General features: G+C 48.2%; 2 protein-coding genes across 2 annotated transcripts in view; one reads left to right on the top strand and one right to left on the bottom strand.

The window, feature by feature from the left end:
* The first annotated feature begins 414 nt into the window (after window positions 1-414).
* Window positions 415-1355, top strand: LOC104299234 (olfactory receptor 10C1-like). The gene is given in 2 exon segments (XM_054176779.1): window positions 415-717; window positions 720-1355. Coding segments are annotated over 2 exon segments (939 nt in total).
* Window positions 1356-15595: 14240 nt separating this feature from the next.
* Window positions 15596-25932, bottom strand: part of LOC104299235 (histo-blood group ABO system transferase 2-like) — a 36343-nt gene continuing 26006 nt past the window's right edge. The window contains 2 exon segments of the mRNA XM_054176888.1: window positions 15596-15874; window positions 18153-18297. Of these exon segments, the coding sequence (XP_054032863.1) occupies window positions 15596-15874; window positions 18153-18297 (424 nt within the window).

The raw sequence follows: 25932 nt of genomic DNA, 5'->3' as shown, positions 1-25932 counted from the left end.
TTACCTTTGTTATGTTCAAAAGCTGCTCCTGATGTACCGACACTGTTGGAAATTCAAGTGATTAGTCCATAAAAAGGTATCAATTATAACTTTTTTTTTTCTTGTTCTGCAGGGTAAAAACTGTAGCTGAGAGTCTGAAGACAGTAATAAATGTGCAAACTTCAAAAACAATGCTATGAAAGGAAAAATCAGCCAAGAAGAAGAGGAGAAATTATATAGATAAAGCTGCCTGATTATCTTTTAAAATCTTCATAATTTCCTCAGAGATCTTCAAAATCTGGATAACTTCTAAATTCTCCTCATCCATTTGCCTGTTCAGTCCATTGCATGTCACAGTTTGCCTGGATGTTGAGAACCTCATCAAGTGCTGAGCCCTAATGTGAAGAGAGAACAATTCTGGAGGTATCCAGAGGGATGATTGCTGTGAATCTGAGTGCAGTGAGTGAATTCCAGCTGCTGGGCTTTTCTGAAGTCTCTCACCTGCATCCTCTGCTCTTTGTAGTTTTCTTTTCTCTTTACATCCTCACCCTGATGGCTAACATAGTGATTGCTCTGATAATAAATGGTGATAACACCCTTCACACCCCCATGTATTTCTTCCTAACTCAGCTGTCCTGTTTGGATATCTGCTATTTGTCAGTCATTGTCCCCAAAATTCTTGAGAATCTAGTGGTGGGAACAGTCAGCATTTCTAAGGCAGGAAGTGCACTGCAAATGGTTTTTTTTTCCTTTTCTTTGGGGTTGCAGAGTGTTTCCTCTTGGCTGCCATGTCATTGGACCGTTATGTGGCCATATGCTACCCCCTGCATTACACTGTCACCATGAACAACAGAGTCTGCAAAAGCCTGGTTGCTGGAGCTTACATTTGTGGGTCTGCTGTAGGCTTAGTGCACACCAGCATAACATTCAGCTTACCCTTCTGTGGTCTTGCCATCAGCCACTTCTTCTGTGAGATTCAGCCCCTCTTGGAGCTGCTTTGTGGTAACACTTCCCCAAGTGAAATCCAAGTCATTGTGGTGGCTGTCTTTGCTATTGTGGGTCCCTTCTTAGTCATCATCTATTCATACACCTGCATCATTTCCATGATTATTAAGATGTCATCAGCTGAAAGCCAGCAGAAGGCCTTTTCCACTTGCTCCTCACACCTTTTAGTTGTAACTATTTTCTATGGCACAGCAAGCTCCATGTATTTGAGACCAAAGTCCAGCTACTCTGCGTCTGGTGATAAGCTGCTCTCACTTTCATACACTGTGGTGACTCCTTTACTGAATCCTATTATCTACAGTCCGAGGAATGAGGAGGTGAAAAGAGCTTTGAGGAAAAGATGGAGGAAAATTAATTCTGTGTGGAAATGAAATAGAAAATGTCCCTTCCTCCAGGAGGTTTCAGTGATATTTTTCACTGCAAACACTAGTGCAGTAGAAATAATTTTTTAATCATTCCCATGAAGATTTCTGGGTTTTGAGGAGGAAAGAGGGAGAACAGTGGAGATTTTCAACCATAACAGACAGCTTTGGCAGAGTTCTGTTAGGATTTTGGAAAGAAAATTATTTCAAACATTTAAGAAATCCTTATATAAATCTTTCTCTTTTTATTTTTGACTTTTCCCTTACTATTTGCCAGAAAGTTCAAGATTGTGTTCCACGTTTTTGACATTTTGAGCAGAAGAGCCTGATTCTACTGAAAGAACTGAGAAGAGTTTGCAGCAATCTGCATTTGCTTCCTGAAAATATTTAGTAAATTTCTTTGGGGAAAGGAGAGAATTTAATTCAACAGGAGTCCAGGAAATTGCTGATTACCAGTTATAAGTTCTGAGCTATTTAGTGACAGAAGGAGAAGGCTGAGAGGGGATCTGATCAAGTCTCTAAACACCTGAGGGGTGGGGATCAGGATGAAGGGGCCAGGCTCTTTTTGGTGGGGCCCAGGGATAGGCCAAGGAACAACCAGGAGGTTTCACCTCAACGTGAGGAGAAACTTCTTTGCTGTGAGAGAGCTGGAGCCCTGCAGCAGGCTGCCCAGAGAGGTTGTGCAGTCCGGAGACTTTCCAGCCCCACCTAGATGTGTTCCTGTGTGACCTGCCCTGGGTGATCCTGCTCAGCTGGGGGGGGTTGGACTGGACAATCTCCAGAGGCCCCTTCCAACCCCTAACATTCTGTGATTCTGTGATTTCTGCTCCAGATTCTGTTTTTTAATGACTGAACAGGCATTGTTTTAATAATTTCAGAGCAAGTCAAGACTCATTTTTTAATGTCTGGTGAACAGTCTGTGATGTGTAGAATTTGGATCAAAATCTCATGTTATTTTCATATATGGTTCTCACCTTTAATGATCCTGCTACAGATTGCTATGATGCTTTTGTTAGGACATGTTTCACATTATTAACTAGAGAGATTTATACCCCATGACTGAAAGGGCAAAGTTCACAATCCCTAATTTAAGTGTATAAAGGTCACTCATCTAAGCCTGAGATGAGGCCTTGAGCAACCTGATCAAGTGGGAGGTGTTTAACTAGATGGTCTTGAAGGTCCCTTCCAACCCAAACCATTCTATCAATTTATCATTCTATAATAAATCTAATGTTTCCTTGGTAGTCTAATAGCATCCTCCAGAAAGAATTTTTTGTAATCTAGATATCAGAAGTATTTCAGGAGATGAAACAACGTGGAGACTGTAGAGGGGAGATTTACCAGCCTAAGAACAAATTTTCAGTTTTATCTCATATGCCTTAAAGAGCTAAAGGTGTTTCTCAAATATGGCTCAGAATCTATGGGAGTCCCAGAACCTTCTGCAGTGATGATCAGAAGACATTAAAGGAATTCTAAAGCATCTAAACGTTGTTTGTTTAATGCGTTTTGATAGAATAGCGTGTCCTGTTCACATATGCCCAGTGAAAGCAGAATAATTCCACCCCAAATACAGAAATTCACGAACAAATTAGAGGAGCTGCTGGTAATAGCAAAAAAATAATTGCCATGCATGTATTTCCAGAGAATTGAGTTAGTCTCCTCATGGTTGCTACACAGATTCAGCTGGAATGCTCCAGGGTATTTTCTATGGACTCAGTTTTTTCCTATAGATGAGTAAAGATTTGCTGCACAAATCTATCACTGATCTACAATGTGTGAACTGCTAATAGGATTCTGATTTCAGGCAATTGAGTGAGCCTGGCTGAGGAGCCCAAAAGCTTTGTGCATGTGCTTTGTCTTCAGCTCATGCCATTTTGTGCACATAAATATGGATTGTTTGGGATGTAATTTGACTCCAGATCCAGACACCCAAGTTTTGGGTGTGTACAAGCCCATTGGTGGTTTGGATTCCCACCATCTTCCAGAAGAATGAATCCATAAAATTAATGTAGTCTGGAGGGTGAAGCTACTGAAAAAGTGTAGCTGGCACCTATGGTCCACACTGACAGCTTAGACACTCTCTTCAAATGTGGACATTTGGATGTTCTGATGCCTACATAAAGATGTTCAGTCTCATTTCAGATGTCCAGGAATATTGCATCTGTCCATCTGCCTTAAAGCAAGGCCTGTAAACCATGGTTTCTATTTCTTCCTCCATAACTGCAGAGCAGTCCCAGGTAGATGTGATTTTATTGCTATAGGCCTTTTGGGAAGCAAGCATTAACTATGATGTAACTATTAAATGGGTGCCATAAATGAAAACAAACCCAAAATAATCTACAACACAGACCATGGTTTCAGATTCATGACAATAAAACCTTTGCTTCTGAATTGTATCAGCACTTTCATTTTGGAGCTGGCATGAGGCAGCTAAGTATTGTGCGGCTTGAAGTTCAGACTGTAACATGAGAGGCTTCCAGTTCTGGTTGCTGCTTTTAGGTTCCACATTTTGGATGTTGGCTCTTCCACTGGGATGGCAGCCAGAGGGGAAGGGATGGGGAAGGGAGGTCCCTGACTTGGGTTTTCATGTCACTGGCTTCTGCTTTCTACTCTTTTCTGCTGTGCTGTTTCTGCAGATAGGTTCAGGCAAATGTGCAGTGTGTCATCCCATTTGCATTAAACTCTTTGTGTCTCAGTTCTTTATCTCAATACAGATTTTGTGTGGGTGTGTTACTTTTCTCACACTTTCTGTGTTGGGGGGGAAACTGGCAGGTTAACCTGTTCACATCATTTTAACCTGTTACACTCTTGGCACTTCCAAGGTGGGGCACAAAAGCAGCTGTCTGAACTAAGACAGCTGGTTTTGTGTGAGAGACTAAAGCTTGTCTCTCCTTGTGTGACTCAACAAAGATAAAATCACTTGCTGCTTGCCCAGACAATAGCTGATATGTGTTGGGCAGAGCCACTGGAACGACTCTTGGAAGGTGCAAAGATAACATTGCTCACTGGACCACAGCTGGCCTCACAACAATGGACCGAGGCCACCCTCGGGAATATGCAGAAAGATTTCCTGGGGAATGATACCTGGATATTTACCTAAGGAGGATTTCCTTGCTCCTGAATTCCTGAAGGACAATACTTGGACACATACTTAAGGACTAAAAACTGTATAAAAGACTTGAGTCACTACTGGCTTGGAAGAAGAAAAACACAGAAGGAAAACGGAGATGAAGGAAAACACAGAGGAAGGAGCATGCCACTGAGAAGGAAAAGCCCAGGACAAGGCTGCTCCAGAGAAAAGAGGCCGTGGAGCCTGGAAGAAGCAGACTGAACCCTCTCTCCGTGTCCTAAGTTCTGCCTGCTGCAACTCATGGAGCTGAAGAGGCTGCCCAGAGGACCACATCTCTTCTCCAGCCAAAGCCTCAGCACCCTCTCTCTACAAACCCAACATCTCCTGCAGCACCTTTCCTCCACAGACTCAAACTGTCTTGGGAGGGTGAGGGGTGTGGTAATATAATTCCTTTCCTCTTCTCTCTCTTCTCTATCTCCCTCTGTATTTTCTTCCTCTCCCCTTCTCATTTCCACTTTATTTATGTAATCAATAGTCTAGCTGTTGATATTTTGGCCTAGTTTGTGCCTCTAATTTCACAACACGGGAATATTAAAAAGAACTGAGGCTCTTTCCCTCTCCGGATCGAGGCATTTTGGCAGGAGGAAAATGAGGGGATTGAGAGCCTGTGGGTTAAAATCAGAGGGCAGCCTAACAAATCTGACATCCTGGTTGGAGCCTGTTACAGACCACCCAACCAGGATGAGGAGGCTGATGAATGATTCTACAAACAACTGGAGGCTGTCTCAAGATCATCAGATCTTGTCCTTGTCGGTGACTTCAACCTGCCAGATATCTGCTGGGAACAGCAGAGAGAAGGCAGTCCAGAAGATTCCTGGAGTGCATGGAGGACTGCTTCCTGACGCAGCTGTTAAGCAAGCCTACCAGGGGACAAGCTCTGCTTGACCTGCTGCTCTCCAATAGGGAAGGGCTGGTGGAAGATGTGACCGTGGGAGGCTACCTAGGGTGCAGTGACCACGAGATAGTGAAGATTTCAATATGCAGGGAGATAGGGAGGAGCACCAACAGAACCTTCACCTTGGACTTCCGGAGGGCAAACTTCAGCCTCTTTAAGAAACTTATTTGTAAAGTTCCCTAGGTAGCAGCCCTCAAGAACCGAGGGTTCCAGGAGGGTTGGAGCTGCTTCAAACAGGAGCTCTTGAAGGCACAGGAACTGGCGGTTTCCATGTGCCAAAAGACGAGCCGTCAAGGAAGGCAACCGGCCTGGATGAGCAAGCAGCTCCTGGAGGATTTAAGGGGAAAAAAGAGGCTGTATCACCTTTTGGAGGAGGGGAAGGCTTCTCGAGGTATGTTCAAGGAAGTTGTTAGATTAAGTAGGAAAAAAATTAGAGAGGCAAAGGCCCAGCTGGAACTGAGGCTGAACACCTCTGTGAAAGACAACAAAAAGCATTGTTACAAATACATTAACACTAAAAAGAAGGGCAAGAAGAACCTGCACTTCTTATTGGACCTGGAGGGGAACACTGTGACTGAAGACGAGGAATAGGCTGAGGTCCTGAACACCTTCTTTGCCTCAATGTTTAACAGCAAGGCAGGAGTTCAGGACGAGCGGCCTCCTGAGCTGGGTAATAGGGTCAGGGAGCAGTGTGATGGCCCAGTAATCCATGAGGAATTAGTTGGGGTCCTGCTGAGCTACTTGGACACTCACAAGTCCATGGGACTGGATGGGATCCATCCTCGGGTGCTGAGAGAGCTGGCAGATGAGCTGCCAAGCTGCTCTCCATCATTTCCTCCAGTCCTGGCTCACTGGAGAGGTCCCAGATGACTGAAAACTGGCCAGTGTGGTCCCCATCCACAAGAAGGGATGGATGGAGGAACCTGCAAACTCCAGGCCTGGCAGCCTGACCTCAGTGCCAGGGAAAATGAAGGAGCAGATTATCCTGGGGGCAATCACTGCACACCTGAAGGATGGCCAAGGGCTCAGGTCCAGCCAACATGGATTTAGGAAGGGCAGGTCCTGCCTCTCCAACCTGATCTCCTTCTATGATCAGGTGACCCGTCTGGTGGATGTGGGAAGGCCTGTGGATATAGTCTACCTGGACTTCAGCAAGGCCTTTGACACCGTCCTCCACAGTAAACTCCTGGCCAAGCTGTCAGCCCCTGGCTTGGACAGCAGCACTCTGTGCTGGGTTAGGAACTGGCTGGAGGGCCGAGCCCAGAGAGTGGTGGTGAATGGTGCCACATCCAGCTGGCGGCCAGTCACCAGTGGCGTCCCCCAGGGATCAGTGCTGGGCCCCATCCTCTTTAACATCTTCATTGATGATCTGGATGAGGGGGTTGAGTCCGTCATCAGCAAGTTTGCAGATGACACCAAGTTAGGAGCAGATGTTGGTCAGTTAGAGGATAGAAAGGCTCTGCAGAGGGACCTCGACCGACTGGACAGATGGGCAGAGGCCAATGGGATGCCATTTAACAAGTCCAAGTGCCAGGTGCTGCACTTTGGCCACGGCAACCCCATGCAGAGCTACAGGCTGGGGTCAGAGTGGCTGGAGAGCTGCCAAACAGAGAGGGACCTGGGGGTGCTGATTGACAGCCGCCTAAACATGAGCCAGCAGTGTGCCCAGGAGGCCAAGAGGGCCAATGGCATCCTGGCCTGCATTAGGAATAGTGTGGCCAGCAGGAGCAGGGTGGTCATTGTGCCCCTGTACTCTGCATTGGTTAGGCCACACCTTGAGTACTGTGTCCAGTTCTGGGCCCCTCAGTTTAAGAAGGACATCGAGACACTTGAAGGTGTCCAGAGAAGGGCAACAAGGTTGGGGAGAGGCCTTGAGCACAGCCCTGTGAGGAGAGGCTGAGGGAGCTGGGATTGTTTAGCCTGGAGAGGAGGAGGCTCAGGGGTGACTTCTTTGCCCTCTACAACTACCTGAAAGGTGGCTGTAGACAGGAAGGAGTTGGTCTCTTCTCCCACGCAACCGGCATCAGAACAAGAGGACAGTCTCAAGCTGCGCCAGGGGAGGTTTAGACTTGAGGTGAGGAGAAAGTTCTTCACCGAGCGAGTCGTTCGTCATTGGAATGTGCTGCCCATGGAGGTGGTGGAGTCACCGTCCCTGGAGGTGTTCAAGAGGGGACTGGATGTGGCACTTGGTGCCATGGTCTAGTCATGAGGTCTGTGGTGACAGGTTGGACTCGGTGATCCTCAAGGTCTCTTCCAACCTTGGTGATACTGTGATACTGTGATACTGGCAAGAGGAAGAAGTGTTAACAAGATAATGGGAGGGTTCAGTTAAGGCTTGAGGCTTGTGGCTGGTTAAGAGAGTTTCATGTAAGTTTTGGGTTTTTTCCTTATGGGCTGTGTTCACTGTGTTGATGTATTTACTTCTGGGGGTGGCTGGTGCCCATGTGCTGGCATTCTGTGTGTGTTGTTTCTGGTGAGGAGCTTTATCCCAGGGTAATGGCTTACAGCTCTGCTGTTGCTGTGTTGGTTACCAGCATGCCATGTTTTGTTCAGAGTAATACAGAACTCTCTCAAGAATATCACTGAGGGGTCTGCCCTGACGATGGGTAATGATAAATGGTAAAGTGTATGGGAATATGTGGTGGGTTGAAAACTCCCCCCCAGCATTTAATTGCCAGCCCAGCCCAGTTGGAAGCAAATGAAGCTGTACTTACAAGCAAAACTACAATGAATAGGTACAAAATGCACAATGTTTACAATATTTACAGGTATTTACAATGTATAAACAGCACAAGAACCCCCCTGGACAAAAACCAGGGGAGCTAATATCTTTCCCTTCCCTGCTCCCCTCCTTACCCCCTGGACACAAAGGGACAAAGTGAGAATGATGATGTGCTGGGGAGCAGAGCTGCTATTTGTGAGAAATGGGCTGACAGGAACCCCTTGGATTTTGCAAAGGACAAATACAAGGTCTGGCACTCCTAGATAAGAGTAACTCCATGCAACTGGACAGGCTGAGGCCTTGTAAGAAATCATCCAGGGGTGCAAGATGAGCAGGAGGCAGCACATGCAGCAAAGGCAGCTAAATATAATCTCACCTCAGTTAGTAAGCACGGTGATGGAAGTGATTTTTATCCTCTGTTTGACACTTGAGAGATCCCTGTTTGTGTCCAGTCTGTGATTGCCCAGGACAAGAAAGATGGTGACATCCCTTAGAGATAGGGTTCTTTGGCACATCAGTGTGGTGGTTTGACCTGGTGAGGGCCAAATGCCCACCAAAGCTGCTCTACCACTTCCCTTCTTAGATGGACAGGGGAGAGGGGAAAATACATCAAGAGGCCTGTAATGAATAGAAGCAATTTAATAATGCAAAGCCAAAGCAAAGGCTGCTCGTGGAGGCAAATCAGAGATGTTCTCTGCTGCCCATCAAGCTGCACGGTGCTTAGGTCACTCCTGGGCAGGGCTCTGTGGCTGCTCTGGAGGACAGATGCCGTCAACAAATATCCCACACTGCCTTCTGTCACCTAGCTTTTCTGCCTGAGCTGATGTCACCTGGCATGGAATACTCCTTCGGTCAGTTTGGGTCAGCTGGCCTGGCTGTGTCCCCTCCCAAGATCTTGCCTACCCCTCAGTGTACTCTTGGGGTGGGAAAGTTTGGAAGAGCACAGCCTGGGTGCTGGGCTCAGCAGCAGCCAAAACACTGCTGTGGTATCAACACCCAGATACAGCACTGCCAAACACAGCACTAGGAAGGTGCTCTGGGGAGAATCAACTCCAGCTGAGTCAAAGCCAATACAGTCAGCTGGTCTCAAAGCTAGAAAATGGTCTTTGGTACAGTGTATTTGTTAGTACAGACTGATTATCAGGTGCATCACTACTGAAAAATGCTTGGTAGGACTGCCCAAAGGGTCCTGTTTTTCAATTGCAAGCACTCTGAATGTGTCTTAGATACTCTGAAGCATCTAAATGTCTATTAATGCCTTCCTGTAGGTATCTGAATCATTCTTGCCCATCATTTGCAACACTGACTGTGGGAAAGTCCTACAAAGTCTCCATCCTGCAACCCAGTGTCTCATCATAAACAGCCACTGAGATTTTGTCCTGTCTTGGGAAAACCCTCCTTTAAAAGAATCAGGTCCTTTGATGGAATAAACTCAATCCTGTTATTTCTAATATTTACAGGATGAGCATGTCTTACCATGATCCTTTCTCACAGAACCACACAATGACAGGGGTTGGAAGGGACCTCTGGAGATCACCTAGTCCAAACCCCTTCCAGAGCAGGTTCACCTAGAGCAGCTTGTCCAGGTGGGTTTGAAATGCCTCCAGAGATGGGAGACTCCATTCCATCTTTGGGCAGCCTGTTCCAGTGCTCCATCCCCCTCAAAGTAAGGAAGGTCCTCCCCATGTTTAGATGGAACTTTCCATGTTCAGATTTGTGCTTATAGCCCCTTGTCCTAGGCTGGTCCCGTCCTCCTGACATCCACCCTCTAAGTACTGATCAGCATTGAGAAGATCCCACCTCAGTCTTCTCCAGGCTAAAAAGCCCCAAGTCCCTCAGCCTTTATTCAAAAGAGAGATGTTCCAGTCCCCTCATTATCTTCACAGCCTTTTGAGGTACTGTCTCAAGCAGTTCCCTGCCCTGCTTGAATTGGGGAGCCCAGAACTGGACCCAGTACTCCAGATGAGGCCTCACCAGGGCGGAATAGAGGAGGAGGAAGACCTCTCGATGCTGAACATAACTGGACCCCGTACTGAGCTCTGGGAAACAGCACTTGTTATGGACCTCCAGCTAAATGCTGTGCCAATGATCACAACATTCTGAGCTCTGTCTTTATCTTTCAGCCAGTTGTGAATCCACCCCACCATCCGGTCATTTAATCCACACTTCCTAGGCTTGCCCATGAGGATGCTGTGTGAGATGGTGGCAAAAGCCTTGTCAAAGTCAAGGTGGACACTGTCCTCTGCCCTCCTGTCATCTGTCCATTCAGTCATGCCCTTGCAGAAGGCTATCAGATTGCTCAGACTTCCCCTTGGTGAATCCATATTGACTATTTCTGAGAGCCCTCATCTCCTCCACATGCTTTGTGTGACCGTTTGAGGCTGTGCCTTTAAGAAGGGGACAGTTGCTGGGACACTCTGGCTGAATATTTTTGTAAATATTGATGCTCTAAATACATTTCATTGGTAGATTGGTGGGAGTGCAGTTTTAAGTTTCAGTGCAGCTGGAATTTTCCCTCAGTTCCAGTTTCTGTTTGGTTCCTCTTCACTCTCCCTTTCCAGCCTGTCTGCTTCTGGGCATCTGGCCAGAAGGGCTGCAGGTAACAGATAAGCATTAATCCAGAACTAATATTTCTTGCTACTAAAATTCTTCTTTTCTTATAACTGCCTTTTCTCTCTCTCTAACCTTCTTTGGGAAAAAAGGGAGGTGGGGGGGGAGAGAGAGCGGGTACAGGGGGGAACCCCCTCTGTCCAGGGGTTTTGTTCCTGTTATCCTTCTTGCCTGTATATTTCTGTATATATTGTAAATTCTGTATATTTGTGTACATAAATTCCCTGTGTCTCACATTGCTTTTGTAAATACAGCATTCCCTTTTGCTTCACCGGCTGAGTTAGCTGTGGTTACTTCTTCTTAGTGGGGCAGGGAAAAGCTGGAACTTCCCTCTCAACCCACCACACTTTGAGATGCCCCCAGAAGGAGCTGCTCCATCATCTTTGCAGGCACAGAGGTGCAGTTGGCTGGCCTGTAGCTTCCTGTGTCTTTCTTCTCACCCTATTTGAAGTCTGCAGTGACACGTGGCTTTCCTTCAGTCCTCAAGCACCTCACCTGTCCTCCACTAGTGTCATTCCCTGGCCTTACTCCTGACACATCCTGAACTGTGTGAAAGAAAACCATGATCTCTTTTATTTGTGAGAGAATCCATTGAGACCATGGGTCCAAAGTTGTCCTCTGTTCCTGGAGCACAGATGGTATGAATGAACCTCTTTGCTCTGAAACAAGAAGTTATTCTTGTGATGACAAGCTGATAATTTAGGCTTGAAATCAGGACAGGTCAGGAGTTAACTGCAGTGTGACAGCCTTCTGAAGGACCTTCTGAGCCTTCTGAAGGACCTGCTCTGAGGAGCACTGGTGAGCACGATGCATTTTAGACAGAAGGCAAAAAATAGCATGGTTTGGAGCTCAGATTTTCCAACTGATTTCATAAATATCTTGAATTGTCCTCTGTCTTTTAGTTTTGCCATTTCTTCCTCTTTGTTTTTCCTCACAAAACTTAATTCTTGTCCTCTCTTCCCAAGAGAATGAAGTTTCTTCTCAAGGTGCTGAGTGCATTCATCCCAAGGCATTACATTTTCATCAAGTTTTAACTAGGCCTTTGTGTTTAGTTGTATCCTTCTCAGGGGAGGCACTGAGTTGTAAAGAACTGGGGAGAGGACCAACCAGTAGCTAGGAAAGTTTTTAATCTCAGGAGTGAGTCTAATCCCAGAACTTCTTGTTAGCTCTAGTTAATTGCTCTTAGGTTTTCACTGAAGACAGATACTTCATTGTCTGAGGGAAAGGCAGAATCATGTCCGTCCAAGTCTAAATGAGGCTGAGAACACCAATATCCTGATGTTACAGCCCTGCAACATCAGAGCTGGAGTCAGAGCTCTCTCAAACACTTCTGAAGAGCTATGAGGGCTGACAAGACAGTGAGGGCAGTGGGGGCAGTGTGGTCCCCGAGCCAAGGAGCATCTACATGCAAACAGGGCCTTGCTTAACCTTAGTGAAAGCATAACATTAAACAGCTCCCAAAGCTTCTCCTCCAGGGACAGAGATCATAGACAATACTCCTGGCTGTTGTGCATTGCTTTAACCAAAGCTAGGGCACTTTAACTGAGTCAGACTCAGAAGTTCAAAGCCACATACAACAATGTAAACCCATGTTCACTGGATCAAGCAGGGCAGGATGTGCCCCTGTGCCTCCTAGTGTGATTTCAGTCTAGACCCTGTTACAGTGGTCAAAGGAAACTGCCATCTGAAATCAAGTATTGGCTTTACATAGTAACACTTTTACACTGGTAAACCTCAACTGTGTTCCAACCAAACTGGAGCCCAGAGCTTAGGATTCAACCATACTTCTCTGACTCACACTTGTAGCCCGGTAACCCAACTTGTTATTCAAGCCTTGAACCTTTTGCTTGAGTGTCATTCACCATAAGACCTGTCACAGCACTTTTCTATACACATTTTCTCTCTTGGTTTATCCATTCTGCCATTCAGACATGCTAACCATTGTCTTAACCATGCTATCCACACTGCAGTCTGATGTTACCTCACTGCTGCCTCCAGCTCCTTACCACTCCCTCACTTGATCTGTTGTACCTGATGCAATTTGTAGTTATCTGACTTGTGTCACCCAACTTTGACGTCCCCTGCTCCAGCTGCTCTCTGAATTAAGGTAGCACTCTTTCTGCCCCACTTCTAGTCACTAATTCATCCCTCATTGACTTTAACTGGTTCCCTAGGCCACTCTGTTGATTTCATGTGATTTGATCCTTATTACCCAGCAAGTCCTGACCATTGCCATTGGACATATTCCTCTTCCTTCTGTCTTTGCACTAACCACACTGACTCCGCTCTGGCCTTCTAAGTTTTCCATTCCTTCACTATCTCAGTTCAGAACATCTGAATTATCCTGTTGATGATGCCTTTTCCACCCCTGCCCAAAAAACTTCTTGTATAGTGAACAGATTGGATTCCTATGTCCCACCTGCCCTTTAACTGTTCCAAAATTCCCTGCAAGTTTTTCTCTTGTCCTGACATGGCCCTATGCATTTTCTCATGCTCCACTCACAGCTGCTACTTCATTGTGTGTCACAAGCTTTGGAATGAGACCCTTTGGAGGTTTGATCTGTTTGTTTTTTTTATCAGCAGTGTGATCAGTGTGATCCTCCTGAGGTCTTGTTGTGAAAAGTGTTACCAAACTTTGTAGGCACAGATAAGGAGAATGAGTTTGAACATACTGATGTGTAAGAGGGTACCTGAAAGATGGAAGAGTTACTGGTTGCCTGATTTGAGTCTGGAAGCATAAGTGCACAGCAGGAAGAAGTTTGGGGGTATAGTGTTCCTGGTAGAAGCACAGGATCATAACCCAGCTACCATGACCATGGCTGTCTACAACTACCTGAAGGGAGGTTGTAGCCAGGAGGGGGTTGGTCTCTTCTCCCAGACACCCGCCGCTAGAACAAGAGGACACAGTCTCAAGCTGTGCCAGGGGAAGTTTAGGCTCAAGGTGAGGAGAAAGTTCTTCCCAGAAAGAGTAATTGACCACTGGAATGAGCTGCCCAGGTTGGTAATGGAGGCCCCATCCCTGGAAGTGTTCAGAAGAGGATTGGATGTGGCACTTGCAGCCATGGTTTAGTTAGTCATGAGGTACTGGGTGACAGGTTGGGCTGAATGACCTCTGAGGTCTTTTCCAACCTTATTGATTCTATGATTCCATGACCCCTGAAACATGTCCTGGAGCACCACATCTACACACTTCTTGAACACCTCCAGGGATGGGGACTCCACCAGCTTCCTGGGCAGTCTGTTCCAGTGTCTCATCACTTTCTCAGTAAGGAAGCATCTGACTTGCAGAGCAAAGGCTGTTCCAGCTTTATGAGCTAACCACATTTGAAAGTGGCACCAGAGTTCCCTGGAACAGCTGCACCAAAGGATTTTTGATTAATTTGACTGTAGGACACTGTTGGATTCAGTTTGGCACATTCGAAGTACCTACAGTAAAGCATTGTCCTGGGCTGGCCTTTTAGCTGTAACTGACTTTCCTGGTCACAGAATTAACCAGGTTGGAAAAGACTTTTGAGATCATCAAGTCCAACCCATCACCCAACACCATCTGATCAACTAACCCATGGCACCGAGTGCCTCATCCAGTCTTTTTTAAAACACTTCCAGGGATGGTGACTCTACCACTCCACAGACAGCGCATCCCAATGGGCAGTCTCTCTGTCTGGGAAGAATTTCTTCCTAACATTCAGCCTAAACCTCTCCTGGAGCAGCCTGAGACTGTGTTCTTTCCTTCTGTCACTGCTTGCTTGGGAGAAAAAAACAACCCCCACCTGGCTACAACCTCCTTTCAGGGAGTTGAAGACACCAATAAGGTTGCCTCTGAGCCTCCTCTTCCCCTCAGCCTCTCCTCACAGGGCTGTGCTCCAGACCCCTCCCCAGCTTTGTTGCCCTTCTCTGGACACCTTCCAACAAGTCAACATCTTTCGTAAACTGAGGCCCCCAGAACTGGACACAGGACTCAAGGTGTGGCCTAACCAATGCTGAGCACAGGGCAGGATGACTTCCCTGCTCCTGCTGGCCACACTATTCCTGATGCAGGCCAGGATGCCATTGGCCTTCTTGGACACCTGGGCACACTGCTGGCTCATGTTCAGCCTACCATCAACCAGTACCCCTAGGTCCCTCTCTGCCTGGCCGCTCTCCAGCCACTCTGACCCCAGCCTGTAGCACTGCCTGGGGTTGTTGTGGCCAATGTGTAGAACCTGGCACTTGGATGTGTTCAATCTCATGCCCTTGGACTCTGCCCATCTGTCCAGCCTGGCAAGGTCCCTCTGCAGAGCTCTCCTACCCTCTAACAGATCAACTCCTACCCCTAGCTTGGTGCCCTCTGCAAATTTACTGATGATGGACTCAATGCCCTCATCCAGATCATCAATAAAGATGTTGAACAGGATGGGGCCCAGTACTGATCCCTGGGAGACACCACTGGTGCCTGGCTGCCAGTTGGATGTGGCACCATTCACCACCACCCTCTATGCACAGCCATTCAGCCAGTTCCTAACCCAGCACGTGTTAATCAATATAAAACCACAGCTCTCCTTGGGCTTGTTCAGCATGCACTGCTGTTGCCTTTCCTCTCCATGTGTTTTGTCAGGAGCCTTGCCTTTCTCCTCAGCTGTGCATCTTCTGATTTGATCTCCTGAACATGAATCACAGGTTTGCCTTAACTGGCTCCATACTGTTTCATTCCTCCGTGTTCCACAACACTCTAACCTCTAACCCATTGCTTGACAAAGCTTTTTCCTGTCATTTTGATGTGGTCTTTACTCACTAAGGTTCTGATCATGACCTGTTTGAACTGTATGAGCATACAGCCAGCTGTCTGACCTGGATCTTCCTCTTCACCCAGGCTGTATCTGTGCTACACTCATGCCAAGTCCGTAGCCTGAGGCTCATTCAGTCATTCGGCTGCTGAATTTCTCATTTCTGCCCAGGGCCGGTGGGGCAGCAGGGCCGGGGGGGGGAATGGGGGGGGCGCGTCTGTGCAGAGGCTTGCGGCAGAGCAGCTTGCAGTGGCCGCCACTGACCAGCAGATGGCAGCAGGCACCAGCGCTGCTGCTGCGAAGGGAAGGCTGGCGGGAGCGGAGGTGGTGCGGGAAGCGCTGATCACACCTGCCGAAGGCTGCCACGGGCACTGCGGGAGGTATTGCTGAAGATGCCTCAGTGTACGGCTGGGAAATTAATTGTCAGTGGAGAACAGTGTGGCCACAAGATTCACCTTACTTTCCTTGGCTTGATTCTGTTTCACACCACAGCAGACTGACCTGGCTGCATTTTTTGCCTGCTGTCCCAGACTTCATGATGCTGCCCCATTCTCTTTGACTTGCTGCCTAGCCTAGCCCATATATGTTTTCTGTTTTCCCATTTCCTGGTCATAGTAAACCTGATCTTCAGCCTTGTACCTCCATTTAGAGTCCAGACTTTCTTTCTGAAGCTCCCAGTTTATCATGACATTGACCAGCCCACAGGTTATAACATGCTGCTCTGTTCTGATTCATACTGGTCACTGGCTTCCTGGTCTGCTCCTCCTCATCAGCCTGACACTTAGCTGGTTCCACCCATCAAAATTCTCTGACACCCTGCTACATTCACCAGCTGGAGTGTTAATTTTCCACTGCCCTGGACATGTTCAGCTGCTTGCCTTTTCTTCCTCCAGGTACCAGTGCAAACAGGCAACCCCCTGTTCACCCAGTTTGCCTTGTGAGAAAACTGGCTCATGCCTGGGAATTCCTTTGGATGCATCACGCTGAATTTCCTTCAAACACTTGGCTGACTCCACCAGAGTGAGCCTGACCTCTGAAGGCAACAAGCCATGAGTCCTATCTTATGTTCCCTGCTTGCAGATCCACCTGCATTCCAGATTCCTGCAGTCAGTGGATGTGGTAGGTTGAGAGAGGGCTTAGCTCTCCCTCCTCCACAGAGTAAGAAGCCACAACTAGCCCAGTCGAAAGAGCAAAGCTATATATTTACAAGCATATATGGAAAGCAGGTTATATATAACACAATATATACAGGTATTTACAATATATACACAGAAATATACAGCAAAGAGAAATAACACAACAAAAATCCCTCCCCGAGGGAGAGATCCCCTCCTTGGAACCCCCTCTCTCCCCCCCCTACCTCCCTTTTTCCCCAAAAAGGGGTTAGAGAGAGAGAAAGGCAAGTTACTAAGGAAAAGAGCTGTTAGTAAGCTTCAAAAGCCCATGCAGGATTAGTGTTTGCTTATCTGAAGGCCAACTCCAGCAGTTCGCAGAAGAAGCAGGCAGGGAGAGCAGGCTGAAACACCAAACTCCCCCAACTCCCAAACCGAACTGAACTGAGGAAAAAAAAAATTCCAACTGCTTCACAATCTAAAGTTAAATTTTTGTTTATCCACCAATGAAATTCGTTTAGAATATCAGAATGTTTTGGTTCTAGTACTGAAAACATTTAGCCAGTGTCTCAGCACTGTTTGTCCTTAAAGGCACAGTGTCAAACAGTCACAGTGGATGAAGAATTTTGTACAGAATTTGTGTTGGCTCTAGGTGAAGCCTAAGATCTGCAACTGATGTACAAGCTGATGGATTTACTTTCCCAGGCAGAGAAGATGAAAGAAATTGATTCCCTCTGGGAGCATGGGCCACAAGGAAAGAGATTGCACTTACAGTTTTGTCCATTCCTAATGGTGTAGTGCCTTGGGTACATGGAACTTAACTGCAACGACCTGAATTAGCCCAGCAAGGGTGTGTAGTCCCTAGTCTGTCTGTTTGTCTGTACACTTCTCTGGGAAATCTAAGATAGAGGATTACTTGATTACTTGGTTAGTTAAAAATGTATGAAGTGGATTGCTGATGACTAGTATAATGATCCTGGTCTGAAATTCCACTCTTGCCTCTCCAGAAATGAGGATGGCTTTGTTGGCCCTGAGGCATCGAACCTCGTTCCACTCATAAGGAGTAACCTGTTAAGCCATGATTGAAAGTCCTCCAAGCTAGTCATGGGTGACCTGGGAAAAGGTTCTCTAAAAGAGATCTCTTAGTCAAGACATTCTAGCCCTGCATTAGTCATTTACAGGCAGAGTTAAAATCATACCTCTGTTATCTTACACCAGTAAAATCTGAGTGCAGAGAGAGCAGTGGAACTATCTTAATTACATTAACTGGACATTGTGTCCCACAGTAAAGACAGCTAATGGGAACTGGAGCACTGCTCCTGCCACCCCCCAACATGAAGAATGGCTGCTGTCACCCTGCTGACTAAGTGTTGCTGATACAGTTGAGGATGCAAGGGGGAACTATGGATTTCTGCTCAGCTTGCTCGCCACAAGGACCTACAAGGCTATTCTCTAGTCAGTCAGACTGCAGCCTGCTCTCTTCCATGGCATTGCTCCAGCTCAGGTGCAGGACTCTCTGTCTTTGATGACCTTCGGGAGGTTTCTATCACCCCATTTCTCTAAGCTGTTGATACCCTCTGAGCAGGTCTGCCCTCCAGCACACCAACACTTCTCAAGTTGGTATCACCCACAGTTTGCTGCAGGTGCTTCTGTCCACTCTCCATTGTAGTAAATTCATGGAGCAATACTGGCCCCAATGCCAGTCCCTGAAGGACTCCACTAGTAAGCAGATACCAGACACACTTTACAGCAGTTGCCACAATCTTTAAGATCCCATTATCCAATCAATCTTCCACTCACTGTGCTGGCAGTTCATACCCTACCAGTTTGAGCATTCTATAGGAGACTGTTTCAAAATCCCAGCTGAGGTCAGTGTACACAACAGCCAGTGACCTCCTCTTACACCCAGAGCCAGCTATCCCATTACAGAAAACAATCAAGTTAGCTGGGCATCATTTGTCTTTGGTGGATTGATGCTAGCTCCTTCCAGGCATTTTCTTCTTCATATGTCTTGAAATGCCTCTGAGGATTTGCTCCATAACCTTCATTTGGACTTTTATGAGGCAGCTTGTCCTGCAGTCTCCTGGATACTTCTTGCTCTTTGTGCTAGGTTACACACATCCTTGATGGGGGCTGAAAAGAACCCAGCCCCCAGGTGGACAAAAGAAACTTGATCCGGGTGGACAGAGGAAGAGATCTTGTTTTTCCCCTCCCAGGATGAAGGGACCCCCTGGGTCAAAGGTGGTCTATTCCACTCCCCTTCCTGTTCACCAAGCCTATTGATGGAGAAGACCCCCTGATTCTTCCTCTTTTCCCCTGCACATCAAATGCTCCAAAGATCATATTTGCTGGTGCTGCTGACCTGCTGGATGAGCACAGTGAAGTGGACTGAAAACTGGTTGAATAGCCAGGCCCAAAGGATGGTGAACAGTGGAATGAAGTCAGGTTGGAACCCAGAAACTAGCAATGTACACCAGAGATCAGCGCTGGGTCCAGTACTGTTCAGTATCTTCACCAATGATCTGGAGAATGGAATAGAATAGAATAGAATAGGATAGGATAGGATAGAATAGAACAGAACAGAATAAACCATGTTGGAAGAGACCTTCAAGATCATTGAGTCCAACCTATCATCCAACACCACCTAATCAACTAAACCATGGCACCAAGCACCCCATCAAGTCTCCTCCTGAACACCTCCAGTGATGGTGACTCCACCACCTCCCCAGGCAGCCCATTCCAATGACCCAGAGAGACCCTGATAGTCTGGAGAAAGTGGCTGACAGAACTCTCATGCAGTCCAGCAAGGAGAGGTACAAAATTCATCACCTGGCAAAGAATATCTCTACGTGTGCTACGTGTGTGGAGAGAGAGAGTCATAGATTCATAGAATGGTTTGGATTGGGTGGGACCTCCAAAGTTCATCCAGTCCAACCCTCCTGCAGTCATCAGGGACATCCTCCACTGCATCAGGTTGCCCAGAGCCTTGTTGAGCCTCACCTTGAATATCTCCAGGGATGAGGCCTCAACCACTTCCCTGGGCAACCTGTTCCAGTGTTCCACCACCCTCGTGGTGCAGAACTTGTTCCTGACATCCAATCTCAATCTGCTCTTCTTTAGTTTGAAGCCATTGCCCCTGGTCCTGTCACTGCAGGCATTTGCAAACAGTCCCTCTGCAGCCTTCTTTTAGACCCCTTTCAGATACTAGAAGGTCAATATTTGATCTCCCTGGAGCCTTCTCTTCCCCAGGCTGAACACCCCCAGTTCCCTCAGCCTGTCCACATAGGAGAGGTGCTCCAGCCCTTCTGATCATCTCTCCATCAGGTCCATGTCCTGCCTGTGTTGAGTGCCCCACAGCTGGACACAGTACTGCATGTGAAGTCTTGCCAGAACAGAGCAGAGGGGCAGGATCTCCTCTCTCCATCTCTGGCCACACTGCTTTGGATGCAGCCCAGGCTGCCACTGGCCTTCTGGGTTGCAAGTGCTCATTGCTTGGTCACAGCCATTTGTATGTAGAGAATCACAGAATCACAGAATCATTCAGGCTGGAAAAGACCTTTGGGATGATCAAGCCCAACCATGGACCATACTCTACAAAGTTCATCCCCAAACCATATCCCCAAGCACCACATCAAAAGGACCTTTAAACAACTCCAGGGATGGTGATACCAACACCTACCCTGGGCAGCCCCTTCCAGTGTCTGACCACTCTTGCTGTGAAAAAGATTTTCCTGATGTCCAGTCTAAACTTCCCCTGTTACAGCTTGAGGCTGTTCCCTCTTGTTCTGTTGCTCATTACCTGTGAGAAGAGACCAGCACCACCCTCCCCATGATGTCTTGTCAGGTAGAGAGCCATGAGGTCTCCTCTCAGCCTCTTCTTCTCCAAACCAATCAGTCTCAAGCTCCTTCTTGTGCTCCTCACAAGATTTATTCTCCAGGCCCTTCCCCAACTCCCTTGCCCTTCTCTGCACTGGCTCCAGTACCCCAAGCTCTCTCTTGTATTAAGGTGCCCAAAACTGGACATAAGACGCACTGCATGGCCTTGCCAAGTACAGGGGTACAACCACCTCCCTGCTCTTGTTCAGTGTGTCCACAGGGCTCACAAGTACCTCTGTGTATCTGCATACCCAGATATAGAAGCATCTATATCAATCCTTGTGGCAAATAAGGCAAATGGTGTCCTGAGCTGCATAAGGAGAAATGTTGCCAGCAGCTCAAAGGAGGTGATGCTTCCCCTTTATTCAGTGCTTTTGAGGCCATCCCTGGAGTCCTGTATCTAGTTCTGGGCTCAAGAGAGTCCAGCGACTGGCCTTTGAGATGCTGAAGGAACTGGAACAGTTCCCAGATGAGGAAAAGCTGAAAGAGCTGGGGCTTAGGGAGTATCTCCTCAGTGTACAGAAATATGTAAAGGGAAGGTGCAAAGAACTGCAGAATGGCAGCAGCTGAAAGACCTCTGAAGGTATCACAGTATCATAGTCTCACTAAGGTTGGAAGAGACCTCGAAGATCATCAAGTCCAACCTGTCACCACAGACCTCATGACTAGACCATGGCACCAAGTGCCACATCCAATCCCCTCTTGAACACCTCCAGGGATGGGGACTCCACCACCTCCCTGGGCAGCACATTCCAATGAGAAATGACTCTCTCGGTGAAGAACTTTCTCCTCACCTCCAGCCTAAACCTCCCCTGGCACAGCTTGAGACTGTATCCTCTTGTTCTGGTGCTGGTTGCTAGAGAGAAGAGACCAACCCCTTCCTGGCTACAACCACCTTTCAGGGAGTTGTAGAGGGCAATGAGGTCTCCCCTGAGCCTCCTCTTCTCCAGGCTAAACAACCCCAGCTCCCTCAGCCTCTCCTCATAGGGCTGTGCTCAAGGCCTCTCCCCAACCTTGTTACCCTTTTCTGCACACCTTCAAGTGTCTCGATGTCCTTCTTAAACTGAGGGGCCCAGAACTGGACACAGGACTCAAGGTGTGGCCTAACCAATGCAGAGTACAGGGGCACAATGACCTCCCTGCTCCTGCTGGCCACACTATTCCTAATGCAGGCCAGGATGCCATTGGCCCTCTTGGCCTCCTGGACACACTGCTGGCTCATGTTTAGGCCGCTGTCAATCAGCGCCCCCAGGTTCCTCTCTGTTTGGCAGCTCTCAGCCACTCTGACCCCAGCCTGTAGCTCTGCATGGGGTTGCCGTGGCCAAAGTGCAGCACCTGGCACTTGGACTTGTTAAATGGCATCCCATTGGCCTCTGCCCATCTGTCCAGTCGGTCGAGGTCCCTCTGCAGAGCCTTTCTATCCTCTAACTGACCAACATCTGCTCCTAACTTGGTGTCATCTCCAAACTTGCTGATGACTGACTCAACCCCCTCATCCAGATCATCAATGAAGTTGTTAAAGAGGATGGGGCCCAGCACTGATCCCTGGGGGACGCCACTGGTGCCTGGCTGCCAGCTGGATGTGGCACCATTCACCACCACTCTCTGGGCTCGGCCCTCCAGCCAGTTCCTAACCCAGCTCCGAGTGTTGCTGTCCAAGCCACGAGCTGACAGGCTAGACAGCAGTTTCCTGTGGGGGATGGTGGCAAAGGCCTTGATGAAGTCCAGGTAGACCACATCCACAGCCTGCCCCACATCCACCAGACAGTCACCTGATCATAGAAGGAGATTAGGTTGGAGAGGCAGGACCTGCCCTTCCTAAATCCATGTTGGCTGGACCTGAGCCCTTGGCCATCCTTCAGGTGCAGTTATTGCCATCGCTTTCCCTGGCACTCAGCTCAGGCTGCCAGGCCTGGAGTTTCCAGGTTCCTCCATCCGTCCCTTCTTGTGGATGGGGACCACACTGGCCAGTTTCAGTCACCTGGGACCTCTCCAGTGAGCCAGGACTGGAGGAAAATGATGGAGAGCGGCTTGGCAGCTCATCTGCCAGCTCTCTCAGCACCCTAGGACGGATCCCATCCAGTCCCATGGACTTGTGAGTGTCCAAGTAGCTCAGCAGGTCCCCAACTAATTCCTCATGGATTACTGGGCCATCACACTGCTCCCCGACCCTATTACCCAGCTCAGGAGGCCACTGGTCCTGGACTCCTGCTTTGCTGTTAAACTTTGAGGCAAAGAAGGTGTTCAGGACCTCAGCCTATTCCTCATCTTCAGTCACAGTGTTCCCCTCCAGGTCCAGTAAGGAGTGCAGGTTCTTCTTGCCCTTCTTTTTAGTGTTGATATATTTGTAAAAATGCTTTTTATTGTCTTTCACAGCAGTGTTCAGCTTCAGTTCCAGCTGGGCCTTTGCCTCTCTAATTTTTTTCCTACATAAAGGTCATCTTGTCTAATCCACTTGTTCGAACAGGGCCACTTAGAATCATTTTCCTAGCATTAAGTCCCTTCCAACCCTGACATTCTGTGGTTCTAGAGGTTTTGGGTATTGTGCATCTAAAATCAGAGACTCCACAACATACCTGGTCAACCTATTTCAGTGTCTAGCCACTCACAGAGTGAAAAAAACATCTCCTTATGTTCAGATGGAACCTCCTGTATTTCATTTTGCCTCTGGTCCTGTCACTGGATACCACTGAGAAGAGCCTCTGCCTGTCAGCTTTGCAGCCTCTCTTCAGATGGAAGAAGTTGCAGCTGATGTGCACCAGCTAAGAACAGGGTGATGAACTCAGCTGTGCTTTGGATCCTGCAGTTTTTTCCTGACTGGAGACAGAAAGGCATCTTATGGTCAGTAAGGATAACTTACTTGCAATTTTTTGGGTGCCCAAAGCAACACCAAATGCCTGTCTTTGGGCATCTGAAGTACTTCCTTTATTCAGTGGTGCATTTGGGACAACATTGTGCTGCTTCTGGAGCCAGTCCTCTGGGGTCTGGGCTGCCTGCCAGCCAGATCTGTGGGTTGATGTTGATACAACAGTCTGGGAGTGCCCATCTCAGAGGGGTGACATCTGAGGAAGAGAAATATTCACCCCTTGACAAAAGGCACTTTACATCCCAGTGAGTTACCCAGAGTGAAAAATGTAAAGGAAGTTCACAGTATTACAGGTGCCAGCCAGATTCCCTAGGGAGAACAAATAGTGTACCCTGGCAGGGGGTAACTGGGAAAGAATGGGGAAGTGCTGTCCTTTAAACATGGGATTTGAAAGTCATAGTATCATAGCATCAGTCAGGGTTGGAAGGGACCACAAGGATCATCTAGTTCCAACCCCCCTGCCATGGGCAGGGACACCCCACACTAGATCAGGCTGGCCAGAGCCTCATCCAGCCTGGGCTTAAACACCTCCAGGGACAGGGCCCCAACCACCTCCCTGGACAACTCATTCCAGGGCTTCACCACTCTCATGGGGAAGAACTTCCTCCTCACATCCAGCCTTAATCTCCCCACCTCCAGCTTCATTCCATTCCCCTTAGTCCTATCACTACCTGAGATCCTAAGAAGTCCCTCCCCAGCCTTCTTGTAGCCCCCTTCAGGTACTGGAATGCCACAATTAGGTCACCTCAGAGCCTTCTCTTCTCCAGACCGAACAGCCCCAACTCCTTCAGTCTGTCCTCATAGGAGAGGTGCTCCACCCCTCTGCTCATCCTCTTGGCCCTTCTCTGGACACCTTCCAGCACCTCCAGATCCCTCTTGTAATAGGGGCTCCAGAACTGGAGGCTGTACTCCAGGTGGGGTCTCACCAGAGCTGAGTAGAGGGGGAGAATCACCTCCCTTGACCTGCTGGCCACACTTCTCTTGATTCAGCCCAGGCTGATTGGCTTTTTGGGCTGCAAGTGCACACTGAGAGTTCCTGTTGAGCTTCTCCTCCCCCAGCACCCCCAAGTCTCTCTCCTCAGGGCTGCTTTCCAGCCAGTCCCTGCCCAGCCTGGATTTGTGCCTGGGATTGCCTCAACCCAGCTGCAGGACCTTGCACTTGGTCTTGTTGAACCTCATGAGCTTGGCTTGTGCCCACCTCTCCAGCCTGTCAAGGTCCCTCTGGATGGCATCCCTTCCCTCCAGCTGTCTGCTGCACCACACAGCTTGGTGTCATCAGCAAACTTGCTGAGGGTGCACTCAAAGCCACTGTCCATGGCACCCACAGAGATGTTGAACAAGCCTGGTCCCAGAACTGATCCCTGAGGGACTCAGCTTGTCCCTGGCCTCCACTGGGACATGGACCCATGGACAGCCACTCTTTGGGTGCAGCCATCAAGCCAGTTCTGTATCCATCTAGTGGTCCACCCATCAGACCCATGTGTCACCAGCTTGGAGAGCAGGTGCGGGACAGTGTCGAAGGCTTTGCTCAGGTCCAGGCAAACGACATCAGTTGCTGCCCCTCAGCTATTTGTGTCCTTGTCCAAGTATTAGAGTAGGGCTGGTAAAGAGCCTCTGTGAATCCCTCCCTGTGGTGGTTTAGGCTGGGTGCTGGCCCAGATGCCACTGCACAGGCCACACCTGGGAGGTCGCAAGGGGTGTGCCCAGCCCAGGGGGTGGTCACAGGGAACCAGGTATTCCATTCCCATAATGCCCTGCTCCCCTATAAAAAGTCCATGCGGGGTCTTCACTTCCTCTTTCGTCCCCTGCTGCTGCCTAGGTCAAATAGCTGAGCTGCCTCCCTTGGGCCTGCCCAGGCCCAAGGCTGGGTTGGGGGGGGGTGAGGAAAGAGCCCTGGGCGGGGTGTTTGGGTGTACCCCCAGGTGGGGATGGGATGTTCTTGGGTATGTTCTGGGATCTCTCTCTTTGTCACGGTGCTTGTGGGTCTCTGTAAAACTTTCATTGTTGTTTGTTATTGTCTTCCTATTTAAACTTTCCATCACTTTTTGCAATCTGTTTGCCTGAGTCCTTATTTCTGCCTGTGGTGGGGAGGGGATCTGCCCCAACCCACTACACTCCCCTACACATTTCAAAGGCTGCCCTGAGGAGAGTTTTCTCTCCATCCTTGGTACAGAGAGAGCAGATGTGGAACTTTTAATGTGCTCTAAATGTATTTCCATTTGACTCCTGAGGTCTGGGGATCCTGCTGTCCAGGATCTGCTACAGGATGAGATGATACAAGCTCCAGCCCAGTAAATGTGATTAATGATGTCATGACAACAGTAACTCAAGATCCTCTATGTGATGCTGAGGCACAGTCAGAAAATCCACAGCCATACAGAATAACCTCAGTGTGTTGTGTAAGGCACCAGAGCAGTGCAAGCACCAGAGATTCCTGAGAGTCCAGCAGGAAAGTGATGGGATTAAAAGGAACCAGTGTCTTTACAAAGGAAGAATTGCCTAAGAGGGGGTTGGATGAGAAAGGGGAGAACCAGACAGTTCCCCTTGTCTATGTGAATAAATCACAAAGGGGCATCTGCAAAGTGCCTTATCTTGAACCTTGCTGTAAATCA

Source organism: Dryobates pubescens, chromosome 36 (genome assembly GCF_014839835.1).
Source record: "Dryobates pubescens isolate bDryPub1 chromosome 36, bDryPub1.pri, whole genome shotgun sequence".
Classification (NCBI taxonomy): Eukaryota; Metazoa; Chordata; class Aves; order Piciformes; family Picidae; genus Dryobates; species Dryobates pubescens.
Note: the sequence above shows the minus strand (reverse complement) of the source record. Positions and strands in the feature narration are given on the sequence as shown.